The sequence below is a fragment of the Triticum urartu genome, chromosome 4A (assembly GCF_056163025.1).
Source record: "Triticum urartu cultivar PI428250 chromosome 4A, HENAU_Tu73, whole genome shotgun sequence".
Taxonomy (NCBI): Eukaryota; Viridiplantae; Streptophyta; class Magnoliopsida; order Poales; family Poaceae; genus Triticum; species Triticum urartu.
The window spans coordinates 617,743,702-617,761,074 of record NC_141876.1 but is presented as its reverse complement, the minus strand read 5'-3'; the positions used below and the strand labels follow the sequence as shown (position 1 = coordinate 617,761,074).

The 17,373-nt window shown below is 44.1% G+C and overlaps 1 protein-coding gene across 18 annotated transcripts; it reads right to left on the bottom strand.

Annotated features, from left to right (window-relative positions):
- Positions 1 to 536: 536 nt before the first annotated feature.
- Positions 537 to 4,445, bottom strand: LOC147977451 (putative methyltransferase PMT12). 18 transcript variants are annotated; one of them, XR_015601913.1, is made up of 8 exons: positions 3,931 to 4,444; positions 3,664 to 3,769; positions 3,458 to 3,578; positions 2,520 to 2,649; positions 2,376 to 2,440; positions 2,069 to 2,289; positions 1,869 to 1,944; positions 537 to 865 (listed from the first exon to the last, which is right to left on the bottom strand). XR_015601913.1 is itself a non-coding variant. In XM_087519331.1 (8 exons), exons 3-8 carry the CDS (start codon positions 2,400 to 2,402, stop codon positions 820 to 822), a joined length of 525 nt encoding a protein of 174 aa, XP_087375457.1. In that variant the 5' UTR covers positions 2,403 to 2,649; positions 3,458 to 3,769; positions 3,931 to 4,445; the 3' UTR covers positions 537 to 819. The 18 variants fall into 18 exon arrangements, 1 of the variants encoding a protein (XP_087375457.1); XM_087519331.1 differs by adding an exon at positions 1,344 to 1,531 and having other exon boundaries at positions 1,795 to 1,944; positions 2,069 to 2,143; positions 2,247 to 2,289; ... (1 more) ...; positions 3,458 to 3,769; positions 3,931 to 4,445; XR_015601912.1 differs by having other exon boundaries at positions 2,380 to 2,440; positions 3,458 to 3,769; positions 3,931 to 4,445.
- Positions 4,446 to 17,373: the final 12,928 nt, after the last annotated feature.

Below are 17,373 nucleotides of genomic sequence, written 5' to 3'. Positions count from 1 at the left end.
TGGCGACGCCGGGCAGGGGTCCAGCAGGGGCACCCACGTCAAGGAGGAGAAGGCCGCCGAACGATTGTATAAAGGGTAGTATGGATTTTTCACAAATTGTATTCACTTTCCTACATAGAACGTATGGGCTCAGCCCATTTACGTTTTTTTTGTTTTAATTGTCAAAAAATAGATGCCATCGGGTGGATTAGAACCACAGGCTCAGCTCATTTACAGCCGTGCAAAAGATTTCATCTCCATTCCATAAAACTCGCAGGTACACCTTGTGAACATAAACAAAAGAAAGACACAAAAAATCAGCCATCAGGAAGCTGAAACCTCTACAGTTCAAGGTTGCAGCTGGGAGCAAGCCTTGTTAGCTAGAGGCTCATAAACATAGCATGATCGGCACGCAATAATGGAAAGTAGTAACAAAATTAGTCGTGTGTAGAAAACGGCTTGATAATAAAGTTTCTTGCATCTGAGCTATGGATTTTGCAGCCTGGCAAAGCAGAAGCCAATTACTTATCACACATTCACTCATCAACAAAAAAATAAGTCGAAATCATGAGACTACACTTTGCAAGAGATAATTGCATAATTATGCAAATGTTCAAAACAAATCTAAAAAAAGTATGGACTACTTTCTTAATACATATTCTGAATTTAGTCCTTGAATTGAGGCTTAACAATTAAAAGCATGCCAGGTGGGGTTCAAAATACCAGACATTATCTGGAATTATCATCAGTATCACAAAGTGGATGTTTGACCCTAGGATCACGACTCATGTACCATGAGTTAATTATAAAAGGCTTCCTCCACATAGAAACATATTTTCCTCACAATCTCCCAACATGGTCCGTTTGAGAGCTAGGTCCTCCATCTCTACAAATAATTTAATCTGTGAACAATCATTTCGGAACAGAGCAACAAAACAATGCAGTGTTTCATTATGAGGCTTCTCGGCCTGATATAAGTAATGTTATAGAAAACTATTATTAGAAATGAAGAGATTACTCCGGCTAAATCCAACAACTATAGATTCATCATGCGGAAAATAAGTAAATTTAACACATTGAGTATATTATATAGCCCTAAGGGAACAAATTTACATGATAGTATTAAGGAGCATATCTTTCCATGCCTCATGTTGGGCCTCTTCATGCTTATAAACAGGCTGTGCTGGGCAAGGAAAGTACTCGCCAGTTCTGACACTCTATTAACCTCCAGAGCAGAATTCCACTTTAATTACTTTTATCATAATTTATCCAGCTAAGTCCATCTTTGGGTAAATTATGATAAAAGTAATTAAGTGGATCATCAAGAAAAGGATTCAGGTGTATTAGACGAAGCATGACTATACCTCAGCTCACCATCACATGTCGAATTTATTCTACAGCGGGAACATTGGATAATAGCCGGTGTTAAATTAGTTGCCACCATTGCAGGAACACCATGCTCAAATTCACGTGAAATTAAGTATGGCCCAAAACTTGTTACTCCAAAGCCAACATCCAGAAAAACTCTAGTGCGAGAGCCAGATGGTACCATCTGGGAAAATAGAGAAACATGTGCTTCAAATGAGATTCAACAGTGGTAGAGGTGTTAGCAGTGGAAGGTGATGTAGTCCGCTATTTGTCTTTTTCATGTCCCTATTAAGCAGTGATGCGCGTAAAACCCATATGTTTTAAGTTATGGTTTTAGTCGAACACTACACAGAAAGTACTCATTTGCTTTCCTGTTTTAAGTAATTTAAAGTTACCTTTACTGTTTCTAGAAAGATTTGAGTAATTTATAATATAATCAAAGCAAACCTTAAATATTTGATCCAGGTATTGACTTGCTCTATGTATAAACTGGCTTCCTCCTCCAGGAAATGTAAATTTACCTTTAGCCTTTGTAATCCAATTCTGCCCTCCTTTGTCAGCAACCAACCATGTATGAGGTACGTTGCTAAACCACACCTGCAATTCACAGAATTACATTGCAGAAATTCCTTTACATGGATGCTGCATTTATAAAATAGCCAAATCAGCTAGTTCAATTCATATCGCTGAATTTACTTCTGCAAAAAATTGTATGTAATACCTGCTTCCTTCCTCTTGTCGAGCCTTCTTCTATGTCTCGTCCTTGAAGCAGAACTTGTCTATGTCGACGATGGTCCTACAAAAGAGCCAGTGCGTTGCAACATGCGAAAACTGCGGGATGGAGAACTGGCTATGCCATAGATCTGAGAGATTCCAAGGGAGGGGGCAACACCAGTTACCATAAACCAGGCGACAATGAACGTGACATGTTTCCTTAATTTCCTTCAAACAAAGAAGAGAAGCGTTTGGTCTTGTATGGAAAAAATAGAAACAAAAAGCCTTTGAGGATAAGAGAAAAGAAGACATACATACAAAGATATAGCACATACTTCCATTTTGTGAATCACAAGTAAACATTATCCCAGGCCTCATACTGCCACGTACCAAAGCCATTATAAGATATTGTTGGGCACTCCAGTGTTTTTATAGCAGTACATAGTTGTGTCACTCACACAGAGGGATGAGTGTAATGGCACGGATACCTCCAGTGAACAATGTATGTGGATTAAGCTTCGGTTTAACTGAAACTGCATGCCTACTACCTACTAATCAGTGATTGTTTGCATGGAGTCTTAAAGCTACCTGCATAAGTGAAACACGCTTTATAAGTAAACTTCGACCAGGAGATCTCTTGTACAATCAACAAAAGGCAAGAAAAAAATTCAGAGCAAAGAAAAAGGATTTAGTATTCAAAGGAGATTAATATTAGTTTTGTGACCTAGTTTTGCGGAAAAATCAGAACACTTGATTAAGTTCTCATGGTATATAGCCAAGTAAGCAACATTCAGAGCTACAAAATCTTTTCTACCGAAGGAACTTCAATCAGGACCAACATGCATCTTGCTTCTATATGATCCCACAAGTTACAGTGAAGTTAACAATTTCACAAAGGGCTATCTATTATAACACATGTTACAGGTTTCTTTCTGCATGAACATGGTGTGGCAGCGTAACCGAGTCAGCAAATGGTTAGAAAGAAATGACAACTTATGACTGAGCAAACGCTTCGTGGATGATAGCATGAGCTTATTAAGATCCCAGAAAATAGCAGTATTAAGATGCAGATTATTCAATGAATCACTACACTGTAGTTTGTGTCCTTGTGCAGAACGAACAATGAAATTTATGTAAAATGAAATCCTATTAACCTAATCAACCGAATTGCATTTACTGAACATGAGAGCTTATTCTTGGAATTTTTCAGAAAGGAGAACAGACACCATCAACAATAGGTTATTTACAACATAATTTCTAAATATATAAACGAATCAAATAGAAAAAAAACTTGTACACATTTAAACGGATAGCTCTGTCAATGCATTTATGTTTTTGTTCAGTTTCAGAAGATCAACTCATTGGAGGAAGCTAAAGGGACCAACGTCTTGCTTACCTTGAAACTTAGCTGGAATGCTAGACAAATCCAATCCGGTGAGGTCCGTCTTTAATTGCCTCCAATTGAAGATTCTGGCAGCTCTCCATGGAATCATTAATCTACATTATCCTCTAGGAACCTTGCCACATGCATCATATGGGAATTTCGTCAAGCACCTAGCGAGTACTGCACAACCAAATAAAAACGTTGATAAGTATCATTACAATATTTTGCATTGCTGCCCGAGGAAAACGACGACAACTTCCCAGACTGATTTGAGGTGTCCTCCTCCAAGAGTTGCCGGTCATCCTTGGCCTCTGTCTCCGCGTACTGACGACAGGCAGTATTTTTTGTCATATACCTATATAAACTGATTTTCTGCAGAAAATTTTGGATGTACAGATGTACACCAATGACCTGTGCTGCATCTGACGGGGAAGCAACAGTGCGAGGCGACAATGGAGGAAGCGAAGCAGGGAGAGGAGTGGCACCTGTTTGGAGGGCGGCCAGACTTGGAGCAGGTCTCCGGCGAGATGGGGATGGCGTGGAGGGGATCTGGACGCCGGCGGGTCCTTGGCCGGCGGCGCTCGTGCATCGGGCAGCCACCTTGGCCGGCGGCGCTCGGTAATCGGGCGGCCATGGCCGTCTCTCTGCGCGCCCAATGACGAGGCGAGGTTGGGGTGGCCGGGAACGGGTAGATCGGAGGCGGGGCAACTTGATCCGGTAGTTGTGGTCGAAGAACCGGTGGCGGGCGACGTTCTCCGGCGACGGCGGCGCGGATCCGAGGCCATGGCATGCTCCTGTTCGTCCTGGGGACAGAGAGATTGGGGGATGAGCGAGGTGAGAGGAGACAGAGGAAGAGAGGAGGGAGCAGGGCACATCGGCACTCATCTCCGGCGAGGATCCGGTCGCCGGCGGGTCGCGAGGTCGAGGCGGCGGCACGCTCGGGAGCTCGGCCTCGAGTGCGTGGCTGCGGGTGCAGCGTTCGGGCGGCGCTCGACAGGCTTGGGCCCAGATGTTTTCTAACTTGGACTGCGGGTACAATTTTCGAAAAACAGGAGGACCTTTTTGCAAAACTGGCACGACGTACGACCAGAAGCCATAGCTGGTTTATTAGTATATATATATATATATATATAATAGGTAAAGATAAAGAATTGTCAAAAAATAAATGCCATCGGCTGGATTCGAACCACAGCCCCCACGCGCTACGTGTAGCCGCACAAACCATCCGGGACAGCACATCAGAATTGCTTTCTTGGCTTGTTTTCCACTTCTTTTGCCCAAGAAAAAAACACAGCACCTCCACTCTTTAGTTTATGTCTCTTTTTTTTTGCACGGTTTTCTTTAGGGTTTCTAGTTTTCCTGTTTTGTTCATAAAATACTAATATTTGTATTTTTAAAAATTGTACATAAATTTCAAAACAAATGTTCATGCCTTTCAAACATGCTCAGAATGTCAAAATACAAACATTTTTTGAAAAAAGTAAAAAAATGGAATTCTAGAAAAAACAGAAAAATATGAACAAAATTTGAATTCTGAAAAAAAATATGAGAAATATAAAAAATAAACATAATAAACGAAAAGTCTAAGAAGACAAACAAATAAACCCAAGAGAAGATAAAAAGAAAAAGAAAAACATGGTTCATGACCTCCGAGAAGGTCCCAAAACAGGAAAAAATGGCTGGGAACCCGAGGTTCCCAAGACCGAGAAAACATTTTTGCAAATTTCATAGTGAACTTTATTTCGATTTTTTGTGAAAATATTCAAATCCATGAATATTTTTAAAACAATTGATGAACTTTTCAAATCCGTGAGCTCTTGGACCGGCCCAACACGTGCCCGACGAGAGCAATGTCGTCGCCTAGTTGGGCCAAGGCCTAAGCGTTTTATTTTATTTTCTGTTTTTTCATTTGATTTCTTATTTTGTTAACTCATTTTTTTGAATACCAAAATACAAGTTGTAACTAACCTTTTAAACTAGTGATTTAATAAAAATATAAAATATTTATTAAATGTTTTAAAAAACACTTACTGTTTTCAATTTTATCCCTTTGTATTTATTAGTTGGGGTCATTTCAAGTATGTCCAAAAAACACCATGTTCAATGGAGATTATTCGGTAAGGTCGGAACAGTTCATCTGAGAGCACGTTATTTTTCAACATATTTGAAATGGCCCAATTTCCTCACCAAAAAAGATGAAGAAATGGACCCTTCTCGCCTACCCGAACACCCTTTGTTGAACATGATCTATTTTTGAACATGCGTGAAATCACCCCAACCTTTTCCAGTAGACGGGCATGCCCATGATAGGCATCCATGCCAGGTTTGAATGAATTTCCCACAACATATGCATGTTCTGTCACGTCCGGCCATTTTATCAGCTTGCTTTCACCAAGAAAACTCTAGAAATTGAAAGAATTGTAGAAAACTTAAACAGCTTGACATGGTGCCTTGATTTGACCATAGAAGTAGGTGGAAAAATTAGGCCTTTAGAAGGATGTTGAGAAATAACGCACCCTCAGGTAGAGCCTTCTAGCCAACCTGAACACCCCTTCATTAAACATGGGCTACTTTTGGACATTCTTAAAATGACCCCAACCTTTTCAAGCAGGTGGGCATGACCATGGTAGTCATCCATGCCAGGTTTGTACGATTTCTGATACCGTATGCAAGTTGCGACATGACCTCCCATTATCGAGCATTTTTTTACCGAGAAAACTACGAAAAATGTAAAATTTGTCGAAAACCAAAACAACTTGGCATGGTGCCTTGAATTGGTCATACAAGGCATGAAAAAAATTGGGGCCATTTCAAGCATGTCGGGAAACGACGTGCTCTTAGACGGAGCCATCTCGCCTACTCGAACACCTCCGTTGATCATGGTCTAAGTTTCCCTTTTCCATCTTTTGTAGTGCGTCAAATATAACGCTAAAAAGAAAGACTCTGGTTTTCCTTTTCAACCAGGCTGGTTTTTTCTTCAGTTTTTACATGGGTTTCTATATTATTTTGTTTTTCTTATTGATTTTGAAAAAAGTCCATCAATAATTCAAATTAAGTTCATTGATTTGGAAAAAAATTAACAAAATTTAAAAAATCCATTGATTTAGAAACAAAGTTCATCAATTTATAAAAAAGACCAACAATTTTCAAAAACAAATTGCCAACTTGCGAAATAGTTCATGAATTTGTGAAGAAAACTGATCAATTTTGGGGAAAGAAAGTTCACCGATTTGAAAAAAAATCAAGAATTTGAAATTTTGTCATCATTTTCGATTTAAAAATCACGAATTATAAGAACTTCACGCATTTAAGAAACAAAAAAGAAATGAAAAAGACAACCAGAAAATGTTGGGCTTTTCCAGTGTTGTATTTCAAGTATAAAAATACTTACTTTACACTAGAGGCACAGTTGCCTAGCTGGTTATTGCGGCTGTGCTTATTGTGAAGGACCTAGGTTCGAATCCTGCATCAAGCACCTTTTTTTGCGGTTTCAAAAAAAAAAGGATGAATGTGCTGAATGGGCCAGCCCAGCACGGCAGGGTGTGCACGTCCGTTAATGTACAGCCTATACGTGATTCTAAAAAAAGAGTTTATAAAAAATGCCTATCATGCCTTTACTTATGAAGAGGTATGGACTAATCTGAACTGTCTTTGTGTTTAGGGGGGTGTACCGAAGCAGGAGTGATAAGGTGATCAGATGAATAAGAAAAGGCAGTCGTGTTGGCAGAAGCAAAAATGTAGCCATTGTGATAGCCAAGGAAGAGAGCCTATGGCAAAGTCTGTTTATGTTCTTCCTTGATACATATGTGTGTGTGTGTGTGTGCGTGCATGTTCCTGAGTTCCACCATTGTGCGTCTCTGTGCTGAATGGGCCAGCACAGAGACGGCAGGGTGTGCACGTCCGTTAATGTACAGCCTATACGTGATTCTAAAAAAAGAGTTTATAAAAAATGCCTATCATGCCTTTACTTATGAAGAGGTATGGACTAATCTGAACTGTCTTTGTGTTTAGGGGGGTGTACCGAAGCAGGAGTGATAAGGTGATCAGATGAATAAGAAAAGGCAGTCGTGTTGGCAGAAGCAAAAATGTAGCCATTGTGATAGCCAAGGAAGAGAGCCTATGGCAAAGTCTGTTTATGTTCTTCCTTGATACATATGTGTGTGTGTGTGTGCGTGCATGTTCCTGAGTTCCACCATTGTGCGTCTCTGTGTATGTGTTCTTGAAAGAAACCACAAGAGAGTTGAGAGAGGAGGAAGAAGAGGGGCGCTGCGAGGAGGCGGCGCCAACACCGGCGCCACAACTTGTTAGTGACTCGCCTCCATGTTTACCACCGGTGCCGCAACTCGCCAGTGACTCGCCTCCATGTTGTCGATGATAATGCACCTTGTCGACAACTCAGACATGGAACTTGTTGTGGCAATGGCCTCCGCTCCATGGCCATCACCTTCTTGCCGCCGGTGCCGCAACTCGCTAGTGACTCGTCTTCATGTTGTCGACGATGACACACCTTGTCGCTGACTCGGACATGGATGATGGACTCCTCATGGCAATGGCCTCCGCTCCATGGCCATCATCTTTTTGCCACCGGTGACACAACTTACCAGGTAGCATACATTTCTCCATCGCTCGTGACGCAGCTCGATGATGATGAAGACACGCACCCATCGCTAGCAGCATCGCACCGCCAACAACGTCCACCTTGCGCCGCCGACCTCCACGTCTTATGGAGTCCGCCATGCCGCCACCAACGCCTTGGATCGACAAAGCTCTGATGTCAGTTGTTAGCTTTTCCCAAGGATCAACACACACATGGGGAAGAAGAACACGCAGAGAATTTTTATGGCACACACACGCTTGCCTTTTCTCCTTGTTCACTTCTCACAAGACAATACACTGGGATAACAAAGGCTTAAGTAGCGGGACTAACCACAGCACACACGCACCCACTAAGCCCACGCACCGGCTGATCCTATTACTACTCTCTACTAACTAAATGCATGCACACGTTCTGCACTTGTGCGGCAACTCCACAACGGCCACACGACCCAGCCAAAACAACCTGCATGCAGCCGGTTGGCGCTAACAAACTACATGCAATCTAGTCAACTAACACAAACCATGCACGCCCAGGCCGCATCTACACTGGTGCATGGCGCTGCTCCTGGTTCACACCCATGTGTGTTCGCGCTCGGCTACTGACTTGCAGATGTGCTTGCGCCGCTGCCGCCGCACACTACCTCTGTGCTTCTCCAGCTGCTCATCTGCCAGCGTCATGTCGCAACACCCAATTTACTTTGAACCTAGCTGACTACTAATGAAACTCTACTTGACTATTGCACCATGCAACAAACTAAACATGACCTAGTCTTGAATGCTAGCACTAATAACAAGTTTAGTTCCAACAGACAGATCCGCCCGAGACACATCTCTACATACCAACCAACAATGCTAGATGCACCATCAGAACATGGGCTAGGTGAGGACATTGAGGAGAATCTTATTCCATCTCTAAGGAGGCACCGTCATCTCGTCTTTCTGAATAGGACACAAATTCATAACAAACTTGAAGAAACATCTTTAATTGTCCCCATGGCCAGGTGTTCACAGGAACATGTCAAGATGGCGCCCAGTTGTTGGCCAGTACCTCTGGCAGCATATCGGGTTTAGCTGCCGGAGCGGCGAGATATGGACGATATCGTGCTCGAGCATCGAAGGAAAATGACTCATTAATCAACTGAGGCATAGGCATAGCCTCTCACTAGACTAGACTTAGACTAGACTAGACAGGAGAAACGAAAGCAAGGAGCACCCTTTTACGATACGATCATTCACAACGATATAAGTACAAGATACGATTTAAACAATTCAGTGATGATAATAACTCAGGGCCGTTTGCTATGACCTAGTCGACCTTCACACATAGGCCATAGCTAGATTAGATAGACGAACTAGAATTTCCTCGTGCACGCGAGCCACGTCTTTAATTTGTATTGGCCAACAACTGTTCAGTAACCCGCTGTGGACGTACTCCCGGTGACGAAGCCCACAGATGATGAATTTGCTGGCACTTGTCCAGGTTGAAGTTTCAACCAGCTGGCTGACTGCATTTTTTTAAAATTTTCAAAAAGGTGGTGTACCCCGGCCTCTGCATCAAAAGGCCAAAGCTGGTTACTTCTCGCGTTCTTTATACAACTATGTTGTTTGATGAATAGATCGACCATTTTTCTTGCAAAAGGAAAAAAAAGGTCAAAGCTGGTCGCATGCATGCTTCCCTGAAGTAGGACTCCTCTATTATGAGAAAACAAAAAGATGCAACGGTAACTCTCCCCTTGCCCCCCTCCCCCCCCTCCTCCCGGACGATATGGGTGTGTACCCCTAAATCGCGGATGCTGTCGGGCTAAGCCCACGGTGGAGGCCTTTGTCTCGCTGGGCGACATGAGCCCTGGGTTGGGAAGGCTCACCCCCCTTGCTGCGCTGCACCGTGGCTCGGGTGCCTTCTTATCCTTTGCGTCTCCGGTGACCCCTCTCCGATAGGTCAAGGCAAGGTGGCAACCTCCTCCTCTTCCATGTGCAGTCTCATCCCTGAGCAGTTGCTCGTAGACGGAGGTAGCGGCTTGCTAGATGTGGCCGGCTACGGCCAAGTCTATCCCATCCGCGGCCATGACAATGCTGCCTAGTTTGGGGGCTCACTTCAGCATCGGTAGAATGCATGGCAGTGGGCTTCTTGGGTTTCATCCCAGCGGCTTGCTTTGGCGATTCAGGGACGAGGTGCCAGATCTCCCGGCCAGCTCCGACGATATGCGGCGGCTACGTGTTCATGCAGCGGGGATGGACGCCAGATCTCAATGGTGGGCAGCTCTAGCTCACTGGTTTTTTTTTTTGGTTGGCGACGAGGTTTTGTGGTGGTTCCTGTATGGTCATCGTGCGGTGGTTTTGTGGGAGGTGTGCGGGCTAGCGGTGGTGCGGTGCGTGGGGGTGTGGTGTTGGGCGGTGCTCCGGGTGAAACCTTGTTTGGTTCTTGCGGGCCGACAACGTCGGCGTTCATGAACTTCATTTCACCTCCTTCAAAGAGCCGACATGGAGTCCATTCGCTACACACCCTCGGATCTAGTTCTTTGGGTGAAATCCAAAGGTCCTGTTGGGTCGGGCGACAACGTCAGCATTGTTTCTTTCCCATTTGGCACGTTGTCTTGAGGGCCTATGGATCTCATTCCCGCTCTTCATGTGCTAGAAGCTCACGGCATTGCAATCGGTAGGTGCCTGAGTGACAGTGTGGTGGTGTGGCGTCCAGTCTGGTAACGATGATGATGGCCAACGATGAAGGGTCGCAACAGGGCTTTGGCTGTTGGCTTTTTTCGGCACGCTCAACAATTTTTTCTTTGTCTCGCCATGTCGTCATGGAGTCGGTGCTACCCTAGAGGTGCGTATGTGATGATGATGACAAGTGATTGGACGTCTTCAAGGAAGCGTTGGTTGGCGCTAGCTCTGCACATTTCTCATGTGTTTAGTGGTCTTCTAAGTCGGAGTTGTCTGGACGTTTGCACCGGTGGCCAACTGCTTTGGCATGGGTTGACATGACTTTCAATGTTCATGGCAACGAGGACTTTAGTGATTGAAGTTTATGTGAAGTTGGGGTTGCTGACTCGCGAAGAAGTGATGACGATGACTCTTGCTGACAACCTGAACTTTGTGTCTCTTCTGTGCGGCGTTTTGTACCTTCATGTGGATTTTCTGTTAATTAATTAGACAACTCTTTCTTCTTTTAGAGATCCACCAGGACGACTTTAAAAAGTAACATAAGGCTAGTCATAGTGGGAGTAACTCAGGTAGTAACATAGCGCACCTCGAGAATTTTTTGCTTATGTGGCAAGTAGTTAATGAGAAGTAGTAACATAATATGTTACTGTAACATAATATGTTACTGTAACATAGCGCTTTCCAAGATAACATGAGTCTACAAGCTATTAAATAAGGCCACATATGACACTAGTACTATGTTACTTTGCACTATGAAGATAATAACTTAGACTAGTGTCATGTATATGACACTAGTCTAAGTTACTCGCCACTATGACCAGCCTAAGAAAAAAATGCAACACGAAGGTTCGTCCACCACCTGGACGGGGCGGCACCTCGCCAGCGCACGTTCGGAACCGTGCGTAGCATGGGACGCGACGGCGACGAGACGTCTTTTTGTCACATCGCATTACTTTTAACTATTGTTAACCGCACCGTGTGGGACAGTGGAATAATTAACGTGACCCAAATTATAGTGCAAAACCAGACATCCAGACATATAAGATCTTTTTTTTTTGACTGGGACCATCCATATATATAAGATCTTATGAGAGAGAGATCTTATGAGAGAGAGAGAGAGAGAGAGAGAGAGAGAGAGAGAGCAAACAGTTCGAGGTATAGTGCCAAACGGAGTTAAGTGGATGTTAACTACATCAGGTTCCTCCCACGAGAAAGTGGAATCATTGTCTAGTTATTTCACAATTTTATTTTTAGTTTTCCATATAAGCATCTGTGGACCTTGAGAATCAAGGTTCTGCTGACGCGTGATAAGGAATCGTATCCTGGCCGAAGATAATTTAAAGAAACCGGGTTGAAAGAATTTGACGTGTGTGAATTTCTCGGTGCTCATGAAACTCTGCAACACCTGTTCTTTTGGGTGCTCATCACTTGTGTAAATTTAAAGACCGTTGTTCCCCTTTGCCGCCCACCTCGAGTTATTTTGCCTCGTCACCGCAGTAGAGTATAACAACCAAAGTATTCCATCCAATGGTATTTTTTCTTTTTACTGTCCCCTTACCAAAAGAATCTGAATCTGAAATAATCCAGCCTCTGCAAGACCCCTCTTAGGAGTTGGAAAAAAGAGAGCATATAGAGAACCATATTTATGAGGACTGAGTTAATTAACACCAGCCGTCCTCCAATAAAGAGCAACTTGCCTTTCCAACTATTCAACCGTTTCTCTAAGCGCTCCTCTATATGTTTCCACTCCGCATTAGTGAGACACCGATAATGAATCGAAATTCCCAAATATTTTATCAGGAATTGGCCTTGCGCACAACCAAACAGGTCGGCATACTCAGCCGCTGCCTCACTGGCTTCTCCGAAGCAGAGCAATTTGCTTTTATGGAAGTTAATTTTAAGGCCTGATATCTGCTCAAATGCTGAAAGCAATAATTTCAGGTTTTGAGCCTTATCCAGATCATGTTCCATAAAAAGAATTGTATCATCAGCATATTGCAGAATAGAGAGGCCACCATCCACAAGGTGGGGCACTACTGCTGCAATTTGACCGTCCTGCTTAGCACGATCAATCAGAATAGACAACATGACAGTCACGATGTTAAATAACACTAGTTGAGTGCCCGTGCGTTGCCACGGACCATCAAATTTGATTATTGCTCACAATCCTTACTAGCCGCCTACACAGATCCGACCTCGCGAGTTGTCTCACCGCCATCGCCAACACCTTATCACCCCTTGCTCTCCTTCAACGTTGCCACGGAATAATATTATAAAATGAAGATCAAACAATTGTTCTATTTCAAACATGTGTGTCAAAAATGGCATTTGCTTCGTATTCCTATAATGGCAAATTGGTGTTCTCTCCCACTCCTATCTTCCTCAGACCCCTTTCCCCTCAACCTTCACTCTTTTATTGTTGTGCAATGACCCTCAACCTTCATACTCAGGACCGTGTTTAATATATGTTTTTATGTTCTTATTCTTTCAACATATTATATTATTTTTATCGACTCAAAATCCTTCTAACATCATTTTTGGAGAGCAATCAATTGAATAAATAGAGAGCAATAATTTAATTGTTTGTATTTTCCATTTTAGTAATGCAAATAAAGTTTGACACTGCCTTGGCACGGATTTGATCAAAACATTTGTATCAAGAAGTTGTGATTCAACTGCTCCCCTGAGATCGTGACGGCCTGTTTAAGGCCATTGATGAAATGAGTACAACACTGGGTTTGCACGTCAATCTACATGCCTGGTCAATGATCACCACCTTCAGTGAGCACCATGATGACGGCCACCAACCACTCCCCTGTTGGAAATATGCCCTAGAGGCAATAATAAAAGGATTATTATTATATTTCCTTGTTCATGATAATTGTCTTTTATTCATGCTATAATTGTGTTATCCGGAAATCGTAATACATGTGTGAATACATAGACACCAACATGTCCCTAGTAAGCCTCTAGTTGACTAGCTCGTTGATCAACAGATAGTCATGGTTTCCTGACTATGGACATTGGATGTCATTGATAACGAGATCACATCATTGGGAGAATGATGTGATGGACAAGACCCAATCCTAAACATAGCACAAGATCGTATAGTTCGTTTGCTAGAGTTTTTCCAATGTCAAGTATCTTTTCCTTAGACCATGAGATCGTGTAACTCCCGGATACCGTAGGAGTGCTTTGGGTGTACCAAACGTCGAAACGTAACTGGGTGACTATAAAGGTATACTACCGGTATCTCCGAAAGTGTCTGTTGGGTTTGACACGGATCAAGACTGGGATTTGTCACTCCGTATGACGGAGAGGTATCTCTGGGCCCACTCGGTAATGCATCATCATAATGAGCTCAAAGTGACCAAGTGTCTGGTCACGGGATCATGCATTACGGTACGAGTAAAGTGACTTGCCGGTAACGAGATTGAACGAGGTATTGGGATACCGACGATCGAATCTCGGGCAAGTAACGTACCGATTGACAAAGGGAATTGTATACGGGGTTGCTTGAATCCTCGACATCGTGGTTCATCCGATGAGATTATCGAGGAGCATGTGGGAGCCAACATGGGTATCCAGATCCCGCTGTTGGTTATTGACCGGAGAGCCATCTCGATCATGTCTACATGTCTCCCGAACCCATGGGGTCTACACACTTAAGGTTCGGTGACGCTAGGGTTGTAAAGATATGAATATGCAGTAACCCGAAAGTTGTTCGGAGTCCTGGATGAGATCCCGGACGTCACGAGGAGTTCCGAAATGGTCCGGAGGTAAAGAATTATATATAGGAAGTGCTATTTCGGCCATCGGGACAAGTTTCGGGGTCAACTGTATTGTACCGGGACCACCGGAAGGGTCCCGGGGGGTCCACCGGGTGGGGCCGCCTATCCCAGAGGGCCCCATGGGCTGAAGTGGGAGGGGAACCAGTCCCTAGTGGGCTGGTGCGCCCCCCTTGGGCCTTCCCCCTGCGCCTAGGGTTGGGAACCCTAGGGTGGGGGGCGCCCCACTTGCCTTGGGGGGCACTCCACCCCCCTTGGCCGCCGCCCCTTTGGGAGATTGGATCTCCAGGGCCGGAGCCCCCCCCTTGGGGACCCTATATATAGAGGGGGGGAGGGAGGGCAGCCGCACCCATGCCCCTGGCGCCTCCCTCTCCCCTCCAACACTCCTCCTCCTCCGTAGAGCTCGGCGAAGCCCTGTCGGAGTACTGCTTCTCCACCACGACCACGCCGTCGTGCTGCTGCTGGAGCCATCTTCCTCAACCTCTCCTTTCCCCTTGCTAGATCAAGAAGGAGGAGACGTCACGCTGACCGTACGTGTGTTGAACGCGGAGGTGCCGTTCGTTCGGCGCTAGGATCTCCGGTGATTTGGATCACGTCGAGTACGACTCCCTCATCCCCGTTCTTTGAACGCTTCCGCTCGCGATCTACAAAGGTATGTAGATGCATCCGATCACTCGTTGCTAGATTAACTCATAGATGAATCTTGGTGAAACCGTAGGAAATTTTTTGTTTTCTGCAACGTTCCCCAACAGTGGCATCATGAGCTAGGTCTATGCATAGTTCTCTTTGCACGAGTAGAACACAATTTGTTGTGGGCGTAGATGTTGTCAACTTTCTTACCGCTACTAGTCTTATTTTGCTTCAGCAGTATTGTGGGATGAAGCGGCCCGGACCAACCTTACACGTACGCTTACGTGAGACCGGTTCCACCGACTGACATGCACTAGTTGCATAGGTGGTTGGCGGGTGTCTGTCTCTCCCACTTTAGTTGGAGCGGATTCGATGAAAAGGGTCCTTATGAAGGGTAAATAGAAGTTGACAAATCACGTTGTGGCTTTCACGTAGGTAAGAAAACGTTCTTGCTAGAACCCTATTGCAGCAACGTAAAACTTGCAACAACAATTAGAGGACGTCTAACTTGTTTTTGCAGCAAGTGTTTTGTGATGTGATATGGCCAAAGTTGTGATGAATGATGAATGATATATATGTGATGTATGAGATGTTCATGCTATTGTAATAGGAATCACGACTTGCATGTCGATGAGTATGACAACCGGCAGGAGCCATAGGAGTTGTCTTTATTTTTTGTATGACCTGCGTGTCATTGAGAAACGCCATATAAATTACTTTACTTTATTGCTAAACGTGTTAGCCATAGTAGTAGAAGTAATAGTTGGAGAGCAACTTCATGGAGACACGATGATGGAGATCATGATGATGGAGATCATGGTGTCATGCCGGTGACAAGATGATCATGGAGCCCCAAGATGGAGATCAAAGGAGCTATGTGATATTGGCCATATCATGTCACTATTATTATTTGATTGCATGTGATGTTTATCATGTTTTTGCATCTTGTTTACTTAGAACGACGGTAGTAAATAAGATGATCCCTCATAATAATTTCAAGAAAGTGTTCCCCCTAACTGTGCATCGTTGTGACAGTTCGTTGTTTCGAAGCACCACGTGATGATCAGGTGTGATAGATTCCGACGTTCACATACAACGGGTGTAAGACAGATTTACACATGCAAACACTTAGGTTGACTTGACGAGCCTAGCATGTACAGACATGGCCTCGGAACACAGTAGACCGAAAGGTCGAGCATGAGTCGTATAGAAGATACGATCAACATGAAGATGTTCACCGATGTTGACTAGTCCGTCTCACGTGATGATCGGACACGGCCTAGTTAACTCGGATCATGTTATACTTAGATGACTGGAGGGATGTCTATCTGAGTGGGAGTTCATTGAATAATTTGATTTAGATGAACTTAATTATCATGAACTTAGTCTAAAATCTTTACAACATGTATTGTAGATCAAATGGCCAACGTTGTCCTCAACTTCAACGCGTTCCTAGAGAAAACCAAGCTAAAATACGATGGCAGCAACTACACGGACTGGGTCCGAAACCTGAGGATCATCCTCATAGCTGCCAAGAAAGATTATGTCCTACAAGCACCGCTAGGTGACGCACCCGTTCTCCCTGCAGAGCAAGACGTTATGAACGCTTGGCAGACACGTACCGATGATTACTCCCTCGTTCAGTGCGGCATGCTTTACAGCTTAGAACCGGGGCTCCAAAAGCGTTTTGAGAGACATGGAGCATATGAGATGTTCGAAGAGCTGAAAATGGTTTTTCAAGCTCATGCCCGGGTCGAGAGATATGAAGTCTCGGACAAGTTCTTCAGCTGTAAGATGTAGGAAAATAGTTCTGTCAGTGAGCACATACTCACTATGTCTGGGTTACATAACCGCTTGACTCAGCTGGGAGTTAATCTCCCAGATGACGTAGTCATTGACAGAATCCTCCAGTCGCTTCCACCGAGCTACAAGAGCTTTGTGATGAACTTCAATATGCAGGGGATGGAAAAGACCATTCCTGAAGTATTTGCAATGCTGAAATCAGCAGAGGTAGAAGTCAAAAAGGAACATCAAGTGTTGATGGTGAATAAAACCACTAAGTTCAAGAAAGGCAAGGGTAAGAAGAACTTCAAGAAGGACGGCAAGGGAGTTGCCGCGCCCGGCAAGCAAGCTGCCGGGAAGAAGCCAAAGAAAGGACCCAAGCCCGAGACTGAGTGTTTTTATTGCAAGGAAAGTGGTCATTGGAAGCGGAACTGCCCCAAATACTTAGCGGACAAGAAGGCCGGCAAAACG

Coding starts and splice junctions, on each gene's coding strand:
- LOC147977451 (XM_087519331.1), bottom strand. CDS start 2,402: ATGGAAGTATGTGCTATATCTTT. Junction 1,532..1,794: donor ACCTGGATCAAATATTTAAG/GTTTGCTTTGAT, acceptor CTATTTTCCCAG/ATGGTACCATCTGGCTCTCG. Junction 866..1,343: donor ACATGTGATGGTGAGCTGAG/GTATAGTCATGC, acceptor AATTATTTGTAG/AGATGGAGGACCTAGCTCTC.